Source organism: Rattus norvegicus, chromosome 10 (genome assembly GCF_036323735.1).
Source record: "Rattus norvegicus strain BN/NHsdMcwi chromosome 10, GRCr8, whole genome shotgun sequence".
Classification (NCBI taxonomy): domain Eukaryota; kingdom Metazoa; phylum Chordata; class Mammalia; order Rodentia; family Muridae; genus Rattus; species Rattus norvegicus.
This window is the reverse complement of record NC_086028.1, coordinates 13,017,221-13,033,609: the sequence shown is the minus strand read 5'-3', so window position 1 is coordinate 13,033,609 and position 16,389 is coordinate 13,017,221. Positions and strand designations below refer to the sequence as shown.

Sequence of the window (16,389 nt, the reverse complement as noted above, 5' to 3'; positions counted from 1 at the left end):
TTATCAACTTGACCACACTCACTGACCTGAAGGTCAATGGGATTGTAGCTTGGATCCACCCCATACATGACTGAATCACAGATCCATTTGCAGTTGAAGCTGACCCAGACCAGCAAGGAGAAACTCAGCCTGAGGACCCACCCCCTCCTTTCTCCACTGATGTGGCCCTACCCAAGCCCTAGGGACACCACAAGGATTGGGTGATGACAACGCTGACCCCCTCTGCAATATAATTGTCCAGTCCTTTCAGGTCGGCAATGCATCCAGACCTGAGTTAACTGAGTCATACTGGTTATGCTATGAGATAAAACTGCTCTATTTTAAAGACAGCCCTGCTACTAGCTGTTCTCATGAGATGAGGTACAGTTGATATGGACTGCGAGATATCCTCCCTGTCATTACAAAATAATCATTGTGATGGTCTGAGACAAACAATAGATACTGGTACAAAAAAATTAGAAAAAAAAATCTCCCACCTCTAAGAGCCTCTAGGCTCTATGGCAGAAGTAATACTCCAAACCAGAAGGGGCCTAGATCTACTGTTTACTCAACAGGGAGGACCATGCGCAGTCCTCCAAGGGGAATGCTGTTTCTATGTTGACCATTCAGGAGTATTCAGAGAATCAATGGCCAATGTTAGAGAGGGCCTTGCTTAACATGAGAGAGACTTGGCTATTCCTCTTATGGTCATTTAGAGTCATCATCAGCCCCTCAAAAAACTAGACAACGAAGCCTTTCAGTTACCAGAGAAAGTGGGGAATGAGAGACCAGAAGGTTCATTTTACAGAACCTGACCTAAGGTTGAACTCCGGTTAACCAACAAGTCTGCCCCTAGCACTGGACTCCAGGTCACTCCTCAACAAGCCTATACCCCCAAGTCACTCCCTGACAACCACCAATCAGGAGAAAAGCAAAAGTTAAGTTTACGGTTTGGATCCCTGTATCAGACAATCCTTTGAAAGGGCAACAAATTCCATAACAGCATCCCCAATCAGATGTGGGCCAAGCTGGATACACCCTTGCTTGTTTGATTGTCTTTATAAATACTTGTGTGAAACTGAGCTCCGGACTTCCCCCTCCCATCCTCTGAGTCAGGGTGGGCTGTAAGACTGAGCTTAACCTTGAATAAAAAGACTCTTGTGTGATTGCATAAGAATTGGCTCCTTGGCGGTCTTTTGGGGTTCGAGAATGCTTAAGAGGCAGAACAAAGCCATCAATTGTGGAGCCATAACTTCAGTGTCCTTACCACTTCTTAAGAGATCTCTTTGATCACTCCCTGTTTGGGCTGCTACTTTTAGGGGTGTATGGGACTGGGGTGTGGGTAGGGGTTGTCACAGAAGCCTTCCATGTCCCTCTTTCTCAACTCTGCATCTGCAATCATTGATAGAGCTGCAAAAGTATCTCCCTTCCTTTCCACAGTGAGCAGGATCACTGGCTTCCACGTGGTTCTGGTGACAACACAGACCATGAACACTGCCCCTGGCTGCAGTAGGTCCAGGGACCCAGACAAGGCCCTCAATGCAGCCCAGACCACTGATATCACTGTGATTTCAGGATGCAGCACAGCCCATGGATGCCAACATGGTTCCAGACCATGGACATCCTTGTGGCCTTTGGTGGTAATAGGGGCCAAGCACAGCACACAGACCAGGTTTCTGTAGGACACATGCCTATGTACAGTTTTCAATGGCAACATGGCTAATGTGGGCCTTTGAAACATTAATACTCCCTTCCCCAATTCCCCAGCTGATCCTCCCTCCCTCACATCCTTCCTCCCCAAACCCTAAGTCCCTTTAAAACACCTCCTTCCTCTATCCCTCCCTGTAACACACCTCTTCAACAAGGCCATACCTCCTTATTTTTCCCAAAACTGTTCACCAACTAGGGGCCATTCTCATTAAAAACACCTCTCTCTCTCTCTCTCTCTCTCTCTCTCTCTCTCTCTCTCTCTCTCTCTCCTCCCCTCTCTCTCTGTTTTTCTGTGTGTATATGTGTGTGTGCAAAAAATAGGCCATAGTACACAGTAGATGTCTGAGAAAGCTTGCTGGAGTCAGTTTGACCATGTGGATCTTGGGCATCAGCTGAAGTCCTCATATTGGTGGTCAGAGCCTTTAACTGAGCCATCTTACCAGCTCTTGAAAATCAGTCTCTTAATTCTTATATAGTGTCATATTTCTCAACAACAACCTTTACTTGGACTGGGTGTGTAGAGGAGAGACTATTGAATTGAGTTTTCCTGTAACAGAAGAGTATTTCCTGTAGCCACTCTCAATATTCCACCATTTTCAGTGTTGTTACTGCATCTTAAGGCAGAAACTGTATGACTCAGGTCACAGGTTGTTATTATTGTTCTTGGACCCCCCAAAGAGACCAAGAAGGAGAAAGGACAAATTGCTCTCTGCTTTTGTCTAACGAGGCTCTCAGGGACGACGGCCCTAGTGGCCATGGGAACCCTCTGAAGAGCTTGCCCTGTGACTCTCCTAGATGTCCTTTTGGTTCTAAGGGCTGAGTCCCTGCTCCAGGGCTCCCATATACAGTGACATTCCTAATAACAATCCCCTCCCATCTCTTCTGGTGACATTGAGGACTGCCATTTGCCCTAAACTCAGGTCAGTAGGACTTCATCAGTAACTAAGTGCATATTGGAGGTGAGGCCTTCTAGGGATGCCCCTTTGTTGTAAGTGGAGCCAGGGAAACAGTCCTGAGGTCACTGGCCATTCTCTGTAATCACCCATTGTAACCAGCATTGGTCTTGTCAGGTTCTGGCATCTGACTGTGGGTAGTCCAGGTTGGCCAAGTTTCTGTCCATACATTCTCATCACCCTCCGGGTTAATTCTGTAAGTGCAGCTCAGAGCACTTTGCCAGGGAGTCCAGGCTTAGGACTCGTAGGGAATCTCTGTAGACAGGAGTGTAGAGCACAGCACATTGTCATTTCACCCTGGGAGTGGTTTTGGATGAGGCCAATTTGGTCTGCAGAGCAAACAGGTCAGTACAGCAGTATTGGTTCAAAGTATAGAGGATGGAGAGCTCATATTTTCTCTAACTCAACATAGTAATTAATGTTGCTGAGGGTTCCAGAGAACTGGACATCTATGGCAATCACTCTGTGTGCATGATGTATTTTTAGTGATTTTATTTTTTTATTGTTAATATAGATTGCTTGTACAAAATAATGCCGTCCCAATGCTGTTTTTACACAGGTAGAAAATGTGCTGTGATCACAAGCAAATTATTTCATCTGTCATTAGCTTTTGCATCCCCTTGGCTCTCCCTGTCACTTGAAGTAGGTTCCCTTCTACTTTAGTGTTTACTAAAGATGATTATGTATTACTTATCAGTTAATTTTTAAAAAGGTCAGGTCTCTCTCTCCAGCTCTGGCTGTACTAGACTCTATGTAGAGCAGTTTAGCCTCGAACTCACAGAAATTTACTTGCCTCTGCCTCTGGAGTACCAGGATTAAAGGTGTGTATCACCACATCTGGTCTTATTTAATTATTTGTTTTTGTTTTTTTTTTTAACCCAAATTTCTCCATTTAAAAAGAAATGTAGCTGGGTCGTGGTGGCTACAGACACTTTTAATCTCAGCACTTGGCAGGCAGAGCCAAGCGGATCTCTGAGAGTTCAAGGCGAGCCTGGTCTATAGACCCAGATCCAGGATAGCCTGAACTATGCAAAGAAATCCTGTTTACAAACAAACAAAGGAAAAGAAATGTAGTTTTTTTTCTGAGTCTAGCATACTTCAATTACTACATTTTTCTGTCTATTCTCCTTCAAATGATCTAAGTTTGTTCACATATTTAAATAGAACACTGCTGTGTAAATATACATGCCATAATTTATTTGTCCATTCATCCAATGACAGGCATTTATAAGAAACTGGATATAGCATAGGCTGCTCTCAGACTGGCCCTGCAGCGATAACCTTGAACTCTGGTCCTGCACTTCTGCCTTCTGCACTCCCTATGATTCCGGGCACGGACCACTGCACCCTCCCATCTGATTCTCCTCCAATTCTTAAGCCTATGATTCTTAAAAACCATGTTTGTAAAAAATATTAAGATGGTTAGGCATTATGGTCATCTCCCTGTGAACTTGGGAGCCAAAGTCAGGGGAATTCTAGGTTACCCTGGATAACACAGGAGACCCTGTCTCAGAGAACAAGAGGCACGCATGGCCGACCAGGAACCCAACAACAGGAACTGTCATAACCTGTCCCGTGCCTTCCTGACATGGGGCACACAACACATAAACAAGCTATCAGACTGCACTAATGAAGAAGTTAAGCCACTGCACTGGGCAGGACGTTCACACTTGCACTAGCTTCTCTGACCTATTTCTCTGTTATTTCAATCACCCAGTCCTCACCAGTATCCCCAAGTACAGGATTTAATCATCTTTGCCTGCTCATAGTCCAATGAGAGGCACCAACCAGTCGAGTGTCTCTGAGTTCCTCCTCCTGGGACTCTCCAGGCAGCCCCAGCAGCAGCAGCTCCTCTTCCTGCTCTTCCTCACCATGTACCTGGCCACTGTCCTGGGGAACCTGCTCATCATCCTGGCCATCAGCACAGACTCCCGCCTGCACACCCCCATGTACTTCTTCCTCAACAACCTGTCCTTTGTGGATGTCTGCTTCTCCTCCACCACTGTCCCCAAGGTACTGGCCAACTACATTCTTGGCAGTCAGATCATTTCCTTCTCTGGGTGTCTCACACAGATGTATTTCCTTTTCATGTTTGTGGACCTGGACAATTTCCTGCTGGCTGTGATGGCCTATGACCGGTATGTGGCCATATGTCACCCATTACACTACACAACAAAGATGACCCGTCAGCTCTGTGTCCTGATGGTGGCTGGATCATGGGTCACTGCCAATATGAATGTCCTATTACACACTCTGCTCATGGCTCGACTCTCCTTTTGTGGGGACAACATCATCCCCCACTTCTTCTGTGATGTGACTCCCCTCCTTAAACTCTCCTGCTCAGACACACACCTCAATGAGTTGATGATTAATACAGAGGGAGCTGTGATCATGGTCACCCCATTTGTTTGCATTCTGATCTCCTACATCCACATCACCTGCACTGTCCTGAGAGTCTCATCCCCCAGGGGAGGATGGAAAGCCTTCTCCACCTGTGGCTCCCACCTGGCTGTGGTCTGCCTCTTCTATGGCACCATCATCGCTGTGTATTTCAATCCCTCAACTGCCCATTCACCTGAGAAGGACACGGCAGCCACTGTGTTGTACACAGTGGTGACTCCCATGCTGAACCCCTTTATCTATAGCCTGAGGAACAGGGACCTGAAATGGTCACTACGAAAACTTGTCCACAGAAGTACCTTTTCTTTTCAGTGACAATGTTTGGAATGGTCTTGTTCCATACCACAATTCCGAGTCGAGCACAATTCAGCAACTGTACTCTGCTAGGCTCAGTCACATTACAGTTTGATTCTTGTTTCTAGGGGACTCTCATTCACCAGGTGCCTGGGTATATTTACCAAATGGTGGGGATTGGTCTTGTAGGCATGGAACTTAGTACATATTCACAAAGAGCTCAACGACCTGCTGTATTCTGCAGTTATTCATATTGACTATAAAATCATTCTGTGTGCAGGTCAGGTCCTTACTTTTGTATGTCAGTCTGTCTCTCTTGCTGCATGACCATATGATTGTGAATGTGTGAATAGAGGACAGAGGTCAACCTTAGGTGTCATATCTCAGGAGCCATACATCCTCTTTTTGAGACAGTGCCTCTCAGGGGACCGTAGCTCATCAGTCAGTCCAGTGCACCCCAGGATCTTCAGGTTCTCATCCCCTCAGCTCTGGGATTACAAAAGCACTCAACTGAGTTCTGCCTTTCACATTGGTCCTGAGGATTAAATCAGACTCTTAGGTTTAGGAGGGAAGTTGCAGACTGAACCATCAGCTGTTTAAAGAATTATTATTTTTGAGCTAAACATGGTGCCACATATAGAGGCAGATGGATGTCTATGAGTTTGCGGCCAGCCTGGTCTACATAGAGAATCTGAGCCCAGCTAAGGCTACATAGTGAGACGTTGTCTCAAGTACATACAATCAAAAAAGGACTTATGTTTGTTATTTCAGTGTGTGTGTGTGTGTTAGTGTGTGTGTGCATGTGTGTGTGTAGTGTGTGTGTGAGTGTATGTGAGTGTGTGTATAGTGTGTGTGTGAATGTGTCTGAGTGTGTGTGTTAGTGTGTGTGAGTGTGTGTATATGAGTGTGTGAGTGTGTGTGAGTGTGTGTGAGTATGTGTGTGTAGTGTGTGTGTGTGTGTGTATGTGTGTGTGTGTGTGTGTGTGTGTGTACCTGCATGGCATGGGATGTGAGGTGGAGGCCAGAGACCAACTTTCAGGAGTCAGTGATCTCCTCTTAACTGTGTGGGTCTCAGGAACCCAACTCATATGGTCAGTCCTTGTGGCAAGTGCCTTTATTCCCTGAGACACCTCACTTGTCTCTGAGGGATGCTCCTGTTAGCAGGTCTGTTTGGGTGATAGGTGTTACACGTGAACTTGCATATTGACATCACCTAAGGATATAATACAGTATACAATCTCCACACTGAACACATCAGTCAGGGGCTCTGGAGGGAGGGGCAACATGGAGAAAGACCTCTGAGGTGTTTCAAATGACCAGTGTGCATGGAGAGGATTTGCCTCAGCCTCCTTTGTGTGTCCTCCATTATGGCCTTCATAGAGGAGAGAACTCTTTTCAGTAAGAACATTTCAGAAGTCCCAGAGAGGACATTGCTTCAAGTTCCCAGAGATGAGGAGCACTGAAGCTGGGACCCTTCAGGAGCATCCTGATTGGCTGTCACCTTGGGGCTGTGCATAGCTGAGGTATGTGGGACATAAAGTAAGGACTCCAACACTCATTCTCTCTACTCAGATGCACTGCCAGATCTCCTCAGATCATCTATGCTCTCGTGATCCAAGTCCCATGGCACCCCTTCCTGCAAAGCCTCTCTTGGAGTTTTTTATTCTGTCTTCACCATAAGACTTCCTTCCGCTGATGAGCAGCCTCTGCCCTCACACTCACTGCTCTCTGTGTCCTTAAGCAAAGGCAACTGTCAAGTTTAGTGAAAGGAAGGAAACCAGCAGCAGGGAAGGCAGAGAGACGAAAGAGTACAGCCTGAGCCTTTGTTTGCTTTCTGGCTGGGGGCATCAAGGTGAGCCCTGGGCTCTGCCTCTGAGAGCCATCTCCTGCCTTTGCACATGTCCTGAGAATGGCGACTGAAAGAGGCTTTATTTTGTTGTTGTTAAAGAAAATGAAGACACGTATAACCAGGAAAGGAGAAATATTTCTAAAGTCCCTTCTCCAAGCCACCTGACTCTTGTGTCCTTCGTCCAACTCCTTCTTCAGCACAAACACTGTTACTTGTGTCTTTTACCATATGTCAATTAAGATTTTGTGATGCCCTTAAAACTTCTCCAAACCACATTTCTTTGAGGAGGATGACGTTTGTGTGAGTGTCTTGATGTTTATAGTATCCTCCTTTTTTGGAACATTTTAAAGAGAGGCAAAAGAAAACAGCACCACTTAAGTTTGCAACTGGTCCCAGATTTGAACTCTCTTTTACTGTCCCAATATAATTCTGTGCATGGAATATCTTTTATGTCTACTTACATTTTCATCTAACATTTTTATTTATGTTTAACAAAACGTTTCAGGGGAATTTATTTATTTATTTGTGCAAGTGTTATGCTTGGATGCATGTATGTGCACCAAGTGCCTTGGGCCCATGGAGACCTGGAGCTAGAGTTCCAGGCAGCTGTGAGCTACCCTGTGGGACCTGGAAATTGAACCCATAGTTGTAAGAGCAGCAAGTGCTCTGCCCACTGAGCAGGCCCTCCATCCCCCATCTAACATTTTACTTGTAATGAGATCTGACACCAGGAAGAACAGCTAAGCCTGGTTGACTGACTGAAATCCTGGCATTGCCCAACCTCTAGGCTGTGCTGTGTCCTCTATACTAACATTGTTTTATCCAGGACCTGGATGAACCGACCACTAGGTGTGCTAGGTACTCTACTCATGACTTACATTCCAGCCCACCTTTATAATTATCTTCTGATAATATTAGTTTCTCTCTCCACCTCTTTCTCACTTGGATTTTGGTCAGGCATTCAGACCATTCTTAAATTAATAATCCTCTTCTATTACTCACTTAATTGCTAAGATTGAAGGCACATGGCATATCATGAGACTTTAGTGGTTACCCTAAAAGAATGTGTGATCATCCACATTTTTTTTTTGTGGCACTCAGTAGGTAAGTACAGAAGGATCAAGAGCGTGTGCCGGCTCTGCTATAGCAAAAGGTTGAGGACACTTCTGCTGCAGGAGATCCGGTTTCAAAGCACTTGCAAAATGCAATTCAATCCTGGTGTGTAGTTTCTCACGTTCACTGCTCTTGTGTATATTAATTAAAAACAATCAGCATTAATGCTGGCTAGGCCCACAGTGTCGGTCTGTTCCCAGCCTGGTACATAGCCCGAGATGGAGACCACATGTTTGCCCTAACCAAAGTGTCTCCCACCAACACTGGCTCTTCTCTAGATAGCTCTCTTGGTCCCTGGTGGCTCTGTGGGTGTGCTCTTGCCAGCCTGCATTCCGCTCATTATCTTTCCTCTGGAGTTCAGTCCTTTCCCCATCTTCCTTTCCCAAATCCTGGCCAAATTCCACCTCGGATACGTTTTTTTCCCTCTGGTCTACCCTAAGTTCTTTCCTTCTGGCCCACCTGAGTCTCTGTGAAATGGAAAACACCAGACAACCTTAGTTTAGAATCAACAGTTAACACAAGTGCTTGGCGAGGAATCTATCATCCTAAATTCACCAACTATTCTACGTTAGAAATCTTTCGGTGTCAGATCCTGGTGGATTTTAACAGTCCTCAGCCTACGTCTTGTCTGCTTTGCTCCTGCCTCTCCATCCATTAGGGTGTGTTCCTTTCTCCTGTATTCCCTTGTCCTCTTGGACCCAGAAGGCCCCCCCCCCCCCGCCCAGTAAGTGACTTCTTGTCATCTTTTTAATCTAATCAATCGCTTAGGGGAAGATTCAGCTACATTTCACCCTTTCTGTCCAATAAAAAAAGCAACCTCTTTTCCCAGATATAATTGAAAAAAAATGACAAGTTAATTATATAGTATGAGGTAAATATGACCTCCGGTCCATTAATCTGTCAATTCAGATAACACACTCTACCATCTATCTGACTAAAAATGTTTTCAATTCCATACCTATTATGTCCTAGTTTAGCTTGTATCCTATCTGAAAACTATTCTCTTAAATCTATATCTTCTTTCTCAATGTTAAACAGCTTGGGTTTGCAATGAGACTACAATCAGTCTTCAATCCCTCCAGAATTTCAAGAGTGGCATAAAATTTACCTGAAAATATAGGAAGCTTAATATAGCTTCCAGAACCGATACAAATTGTAGAGACAGCTGCCTACCTATGCAGTTCCCTGTTTACAAACACAATATCAAATTGTGACTATTTGGCCCAGGATCATCTGACAGACCTTTGTAATGCAAAATTATGAAGGATTTATTACCCTGTCTTGGCAGAGATTATCAGTTGATGATTCCACATAGTGTGTCCTTTTTCTGAACAGTAATTTATCTGTAGATGAATAGGTAATTTCTGCCCAGTGGCTACCTTGCCACAATGTACAACCTCACCTGGAGGTAAAGATGCTCAGTTTCTTCTTTAAATCCAAGAATGGGGAGCTGTCAGGAACAGATATTTCTCAACAACAAATGATTAAATAACATTAAATGTCACAATTTTGATGTTTTTGAAGACTATCTTTCTATGCAAAGTAATCTGGACTATTGTCCTTTAACTACTCCCAGATATTTCTAAAAAATGTCTTGAAAACACCCTAAGAGTTAACTCAGAGTCATGAATTTGCTATCTGGCCCTTAACTCATATGTTTAATCATCTCAGATCATTTTGTAATGGCAGGTAGGAAAGGACTGGGCCTAAGATTTTTATTCTTAAAATCTTTGTATCAATAGAAGAAATTTATACCAATGAAAACCTTAAATCTGTGTCAAAAATAAATTCTGTACCAGTGTAAGAAATTGTAACTTTAACTTAGTAACAATTATAAGATTCCCACCAAATGAGATTATAGCTGCAAAATCAATTCTAGGTACTTTCTCCTTGTTAAATTATGACCATTTCTTTTTTTTTTTTTTTTTTTTTTTGGTTCTTTTTTTCGGAGCTGGGGACTGAACCCAGGGTCTTGCGCTTCCTAGGTAAGCGCAAATTATGACCATTTCTTTTTTTTTTTTTTTTTTTTTTTTTTTTATTAACTTGAGTATTTCTTATATACATTTCGAGTGTTATTCCCTTTCCCGGTTTCCGGGCAAACATCCCCCTCCCCCCTCCCCTTCCTTATGGGTGTTCCCCTCCCAAACCTCCCCCCATTGCCGCCCTCCCCCCATAGACTAGTTCACTGTGGGTTCAGTCTTAGCAGGACCCAGGGCTTCCCCTTCCACTGGTGCTCTTACTAGGATATTCATTGCTACCTATGGGGTCAGAGTCCAGGGTCAGTCCATGTATAGTCTTTAGGTAGTGGCTTAGTCCCTGGAAGCTCTGGTTGCTTGGCATTGTTGTACTTTTGGGGTCTCGAGCCCCTTCAAGCTCTTCCAGTTCTTTCTCTGATTCCTTCAATAGGGGACCTATTCTCAGTTCAGTGGTTTGCTGCTGGCATTCGCCTCTATATTTGCTGTATTCTGGCTGTGTCTCTCAGGAGCGATCTACATCCGGCTCCTGTCGGTCTGCACTTCTTTGCTTCATCCATCTTGTCTAATTGGGTGGCTGTATATGTATGGGCCACATGTGGGGCAGGCTCTGAATGGGTGTTCCTTCAGTCTCTGTTTTAATCTTTGCCTCTCCCTTCCCTGCCAAGGGTATTCTTTTTCCTCATTTAAAGAAGGAGTGAAGCATTCACATTTTGATCATCCGTCTTGAGTTTCGTTTGTTCTGGGATCTAGGGTAATTCAAGCATTTGGGCTAATAGCCACTTATCAATGAGTGCATACCATGTATGTCTTTCTGTGATTGGGTTAGCTCACTCAGGATGATATTTTCCAGTTCCAACCATTTGCCTACGAATTTCATAAACTCGTTGTTTTTGATAGCTGAGTAATATTCCATTGTGTAGATGTACCACATTTTCTGTATCCATTCCTCTGTTGAAGGGCATCTGGGTTCTTTCCATTTTCTGGCTATTATAAATAAGGCTGCGATGAACATAGTGGAGCACGTGTCTCTTTTATATGTTGAGGCATCTTTTGGGTATATGCCCAAGAGAGGTATAGCTGGATCCTCAGGCAGTTCAATGTCCAATTTTCTGAGGAACCTCCAGACTGATTTCCAGAATGGTTTTACCAGTCTGCAATCCCACCAACAATGGAGGAGTGTTCCTCTTTCTCCACATCCTCGCCAGCATCTGCTGTCACCTGAGTTTTTGATCTTAGCCAATCGCACTGGTGTGAGGTGAAATCTCAGGGTTGTTTTGATTTGCATTTCCCTTATGACTAAAGATGTTGAACATTTCTTTAGGTGTTTCTCAGCCATTCGGCATTCCTCAGCTGTGAATTCTTTGTTTAGCTCTGAACCCCATTTTTTAATAGGGTTATTTGTTTCCCTGCGGTCTAACTTCTTGAGTTCTTTGTATATTTTGGAAATAAGGCCTCTATCTGTTGTAGGATTGGTAAAGATCTTTTCCCAATCTGTTGGTTGCCGTTTTGTCCTAACCACAGTGTCCTTTGCCTTACAGAAGCTTTGCAGTTTTATGAGATCCCATTTGTCGATTCTTGATCTTAGAGCATAAGCCATTGGTGTTTTGTTCAGGAAATTTTTTCCAGTGCCCATGTGTTCCAGATGCTTCCCTAGTTTTTCTTCTATTAGTTTGAGTGTGTCTGGTTTGATGTGGAGGTCCTTGATCCACTTGGACTTAAGCTTTGTACAGGGTGATAAGGATGGATCGATCTGCATTCTTCTACATGTTGCCCTCCAGTTGAACCAGCACCATTTGCTGAAAATACTATCTTTTTTCCATTGGATGGTTTTGGCTCCTTTGTCAAAAATCAAGTGACCATAGGTGTGTGGGTTCATTTCTGGGTCTTCAATTCTATTCCATTGGTCTATCTGTCTGTCTCTGTACCAATACCATGCAGTTTTTATCACTATTGCTCTGTAATACTGCTTGAGTTCAGGGATAGTGATTCCCCCTGAAGTCCTTTTATTGTTGAGGATAGCTTTAGCTATCCTGGGTTTTTTGTTATTCCAGATGAATTTGCTAATTGTTCTGTCTAACTCTTTGAAGAATTGGATTGGTATTTTGATGGGGATTGCATTGAATCTGTAGATTGCTTTTGGTAAAATGGCCATTTTTACCATATTAATCCTGCCAATCCATGAGCATGGGAGATCTTTCCATCTTCTGAGGTCTTCTTCAATTTCTTTCCTCAGTGTCTTGAAGTTCTTATTGTACAGATCTTTTACTTGCTTGGTTAAAGTCACACCGAGGTACTTTATATTATTTGGGTCTATTATGAAGGGTGTCGTTTCCCTAATTTCTTTCTCGGCTTGTTTCTCTTTTGTATAGAGGAAGGCAACTGATTTATTTGAGTTAATTTTATACCCAGCCACTTTGCTGAAGTTGTTTATCAGCTTCAGTAGTTCTCTGGTGGAACTTTTGGGATCACTTAAATATACTATCATGTCATCTGCAAATAGTGATATTTTGACCTCTTCTTTTCCGATTTGTATCCCTTTGATCTCCTTTTGTTGTCTGATTGCTCTGGCTAGAACTTCAAGAACTATATTGAATAAGTAGGGAGAGAGTGGGCAGCCTTGTCTAGTCCCTGATTTTAGTGGGATTGCTTCAAGTTTCTCTCCATTTAGTTTAATGTTAGCAACTGGTTTGCTGTATATGGCTTTTACTATGTTTAGGTATGGGCCTTGAATTCCTATTCTTTCCAGGACTTTTATCATGAAGGGGTGTTGAATTTTGTCAAATGCTTTCTCAGCATCTAATGAAATGATCATGTGGTTCTGTTCTTTCAGTTTGTTTATATAATGGATCACGTTGATGGTTTTCCGTATATTAAACCATCCCTGCATGCCTGGGATGAAGCCTACTTGATCATGGTGGATGATTGTTTTGATGTGCTCTTGAATTCGGTTTGCCAGAATTTTATTGAGTATTTTTGCGTCGATATTCATAAAGGAAATTGGTCTGAAGTTCTCTTTCTTTGTTGTGTCTTTGTGTGGTTTAGGTATAAGAGTAATTGTGGCTTCATAGAAGGAATTCGGTAGGGCTCCATCTGTTTCAATTTTGTGGAATAGTTTGGATAATATTGGTATGAGGTCTTCTATGAAGGTTTGATAGAATTCTGCACTAAACCCGTCTGGACCTGGGCTCTTTTTGGTTGGGAGACCTTTAATGACTGCTTCTATTTCCTTAGGAGTTATGGGGTTGTTTAACTGGTTTATCTGTTCCTGATTTAACTTCGATACCTGGTATCTGTCTAGGAAATTGTCCATTTCCTGAAGATTTTCAAATTTTGTTGAATATAGGTTTTTATAGTAAGATCTGATGATTTTTTGAATTTCCTCTGAATCTGTAGTTATGTCTCCCTTTTCATTTCTGATTTTGTTAATTTGGACACACTCTCTGTGTCCTCTCGTTAGTCTGGCTAAGGGTTTATCTATCTTGTTGATTTTCTCAAAGAACCAACTTTTGGTTCTGTTGATTCTTTCTATGGTCCTTTTTGTTTCTACTTGGTTGATTTCAGCTCTGAGTTTGATTATTTCCTGCCTTCTACTCCTCCTGGGTGTATTTGCTTCTTTTTGTTCTAGAGCTTTTAGGTGTGCTGTCAAGCTGCTGACATATGCTCTTTCCTGTTTCTTTCTGCAGGCACTCAGCGCTATGAGTTTTCCTCTTAGCACAGCTTTCATTGTGTCCCATAAGTTTGAGTATGTTGTATCTTCATTTTCATTAAATTCTAAAAAGTTTTTAATTTCTTTCTTTATTTCTTCCTTGACCAGGTTATCATTGAGTAGAGCATTGTTCAATTTCCACGTATATGTGGGCATTCTTCCCTTATTGTTATTGAAGACCAGTTTTAGGCCGTGGTGGTCCGATAGCACGCATGGGATTATTTCTATCTTTCTGTACCTGTTGAGGCCCGTTTTTTGACCAATTATATGGTCAATTTTGGAGAAAGTACCATGAGGAGCTGAGAAGAAGGTATATCCTTTTGCTTTAGGATAGAATGTTCTATAAATATCCGTTAAGTCCATTTGGCTCATGACTTCTCTTAGTCTGTCTACATCACTGTTTAATTTCTGTTTCCATGATCTGTCCATTGATGAGAGTGGGGTGTTGAAATCTCCCACTATTATTGTGTGAGGTGCAATGTGTGTTTTGAGCTTTAGTAAGGTTTCTTTTACGTATGTAGGTGCCCTTGTATTTGGGGCATAGATATTTAGGATTGAGAGTTCATCTTGGTTGATTTTTCCTTTGATGAATATGAAGTGTCCTTCCTTATCTTTTTTGATGACTTTTAGTTGGAAATTGATTTTATTTGATATTAGAATGGCTACTCCAGCTTGCTTCTTCTGACCATTTGCTTGGAAAGTTGTTTTCCAGCCTTTCACTCTGAGGTAGTGTCTGTCTTTGTCTCTGAGGTGTGTTTCCTGTAGGCAGCAGAATGCAGGGTCCTCATTGCGTATCCAGTTTGTTAATCTATGTCTTTTTATTGGGGAGTTGAGGCCATTGATATTGAGAGATATTAAGGAATAGTCATTATTGCTTCCCGTTATATTCATATTTGATGTGAGGTTATGTTTGTGTGCTTTCATTCTCTTTGTTTTGTTGCCAAGACGATTAGTTTCTTGCTTCTTCTAGGGTATAGCTTGCCTCCTTATGTTGGGCTTTACCATTTATTATCCTTTGTAGTGCTGGATTTGTAGAAAGATATTGTGTAAATTTGGTTTTGTCATGGAATATCTTGGTTTCTCCATCAATGTTAATTGAGAGTTTTGCTGGATACAGTAATCTGGGCTGGCATTTGTGTTCTCTTAGGGTCTGTATAACATCAGTCCAGGATCTTCTGGCCTTCATAGTTTCTGGCGAGAAGTCTGGTGTGATTCTGATAGGTCTCCCTTTATATGTTACTTGACCTTTTTCCCTTACTGCTTTTAATATTCTTTCTTTATTTTGTGCGTTTGGTGTTTTGACAATTATGTGACGGGAGGTGTTTCTTTTCTGGTCCAATCTATTTGGAGTTCTGTAGGCTTCCTGTATGTCTATGGGTATCTCTTTTTTTAGGTTAGGGAAGTTTTCTTCTATGATTTTGTTGAAGATATTTACTGGTCCTTTGAGCTGGGAGTCTTCACTCTCTTCTATACCTATTATCCTTAGGTTTGATCTTCTCATTGAGTCCTGGATTTCCTGTATGTTTTGGACCAGTAGCTTTTTCTGCTTTACATTATCTTTGACAGTTGAGTCAATGATTTCTATGGAATCTTCTGCTCCTGAGATTCTCTCTTCCATCTCTTGTATTCTGTTGGTGAAGCTTGTATCTACAGCTCCTTGTCTCTTCTTTTGGTTTTCTATATCCAGGGTTGTTTCCATGTGTTCTTTCTTGATTGCTTCTATTTCCATTTTTAATTCCTTCAACTGTTTGATTGTGTTTTCCTGGAATTCTTTCAGGGATTTTTGCGATTCCTCTCTGTAGGCTTTTACTTGTTTATTAATGTTTTCCTGTGCTTCCCTAAGTGTGTTCAGGTCTTTCTTGAAGTCCTCCAGCATCATGATCAAATATGATTTTGAAACTAGATCTTGCTTTTCTGGTGTGTTTGGATATTCCATGTTTGTTTTGGTGGGAGAATTGGGCTCCGATGATGGCATGTAGTCTTGGTTTCTGTTGCTTGGGTTCCTGCGCTTGCCTCTCGCCATCAGATTATCTCTAGTGTTACTTTGTTTTGCTATTTCTGACAGTGGCTAGACTGTCCTATAAGCCTGTGTGTCAGGAGTGCTGTAGACCTGTTTTCCTCTCTTTCAGTCAGTTATGGGGACAGTGTGTTCTGCTTTCGGGCATGTAGTTTTTCCTCTCTACAGGTCTTCAGCTGTTCCTGTGGGCCTGTGTCTTGAGTTCACCAGGCAGCTTTCTTGCAGCAGAAAATTTGGTCTTACCTGTGGTCCCGAGGCTCAGGTTTGCTCGTGGGGTGCTGTCCAGGGGCTCTCTGCAGCGGCAGCAACCAGGAAGACCTGTGCCGCCCCTTCCGGGAGCTTCAGTGCACCAGGGTTCCAGATGGTCTTTGGCTTTTTCCTCTGGCGTCCGA

The 16,389-nt window shown here is 42.8% G+C and overlaps 1 protein-coding gene across 2 annotated transcripts; it reads left to right on the top strand.

Moving 5' to 3' along the window:
- Nucleotides 1-4,415: 4,415 nt before the first annotated feature.
- Nucleotides 4,416-12,551, top strand: Or1f28 (olfactory receptor family 1 subfamily F member 28). 2 transcript variants are annotated; one of them, XM_063268534.1, is made up of 2 exons: nt 4,416-5,327; nt 12,053-12,551. In XM_063268534.1, exons 1-2 carry the CDS (start codon nt 4,416-4,418, stop codon nt 12,128-12,130), a joined length of 990 nt encoding a protein of 329 aa, XP_063124604.1. In that variant the 3' UTR covers nt 12,131-12,551. The 2 variants fall into 2 exon arrangements, with proteins under 2 accessions (XP_063124604.1, NP_999996.1); NM_214831.1 differs by lacking the exon at nt 12,053-12,551 and having other exon boundaries at nt 4,416-5,357.
- The last annotated feature ends 3,838 nt before the right edge of the window (nt 12,552-16,389 follow it).

Bases quoted from the DNA above. Each gene is read 5' to 3' on its own strand.
- Or1f28 (XM_063268534.1), top strand. From the start codon at position 4,416: ATGAGAGGCACCAACCAGTCGAGTGTCTCTGAGTTCCTCCTCCTGGGA. The intron at 5,328-12,052 runs GTCCACAGAAGT...GTTGCCCTCCAG, and splicing joins AATGGTCACTACGAAAACTT to TTGAACCAGCACCATTTGCT.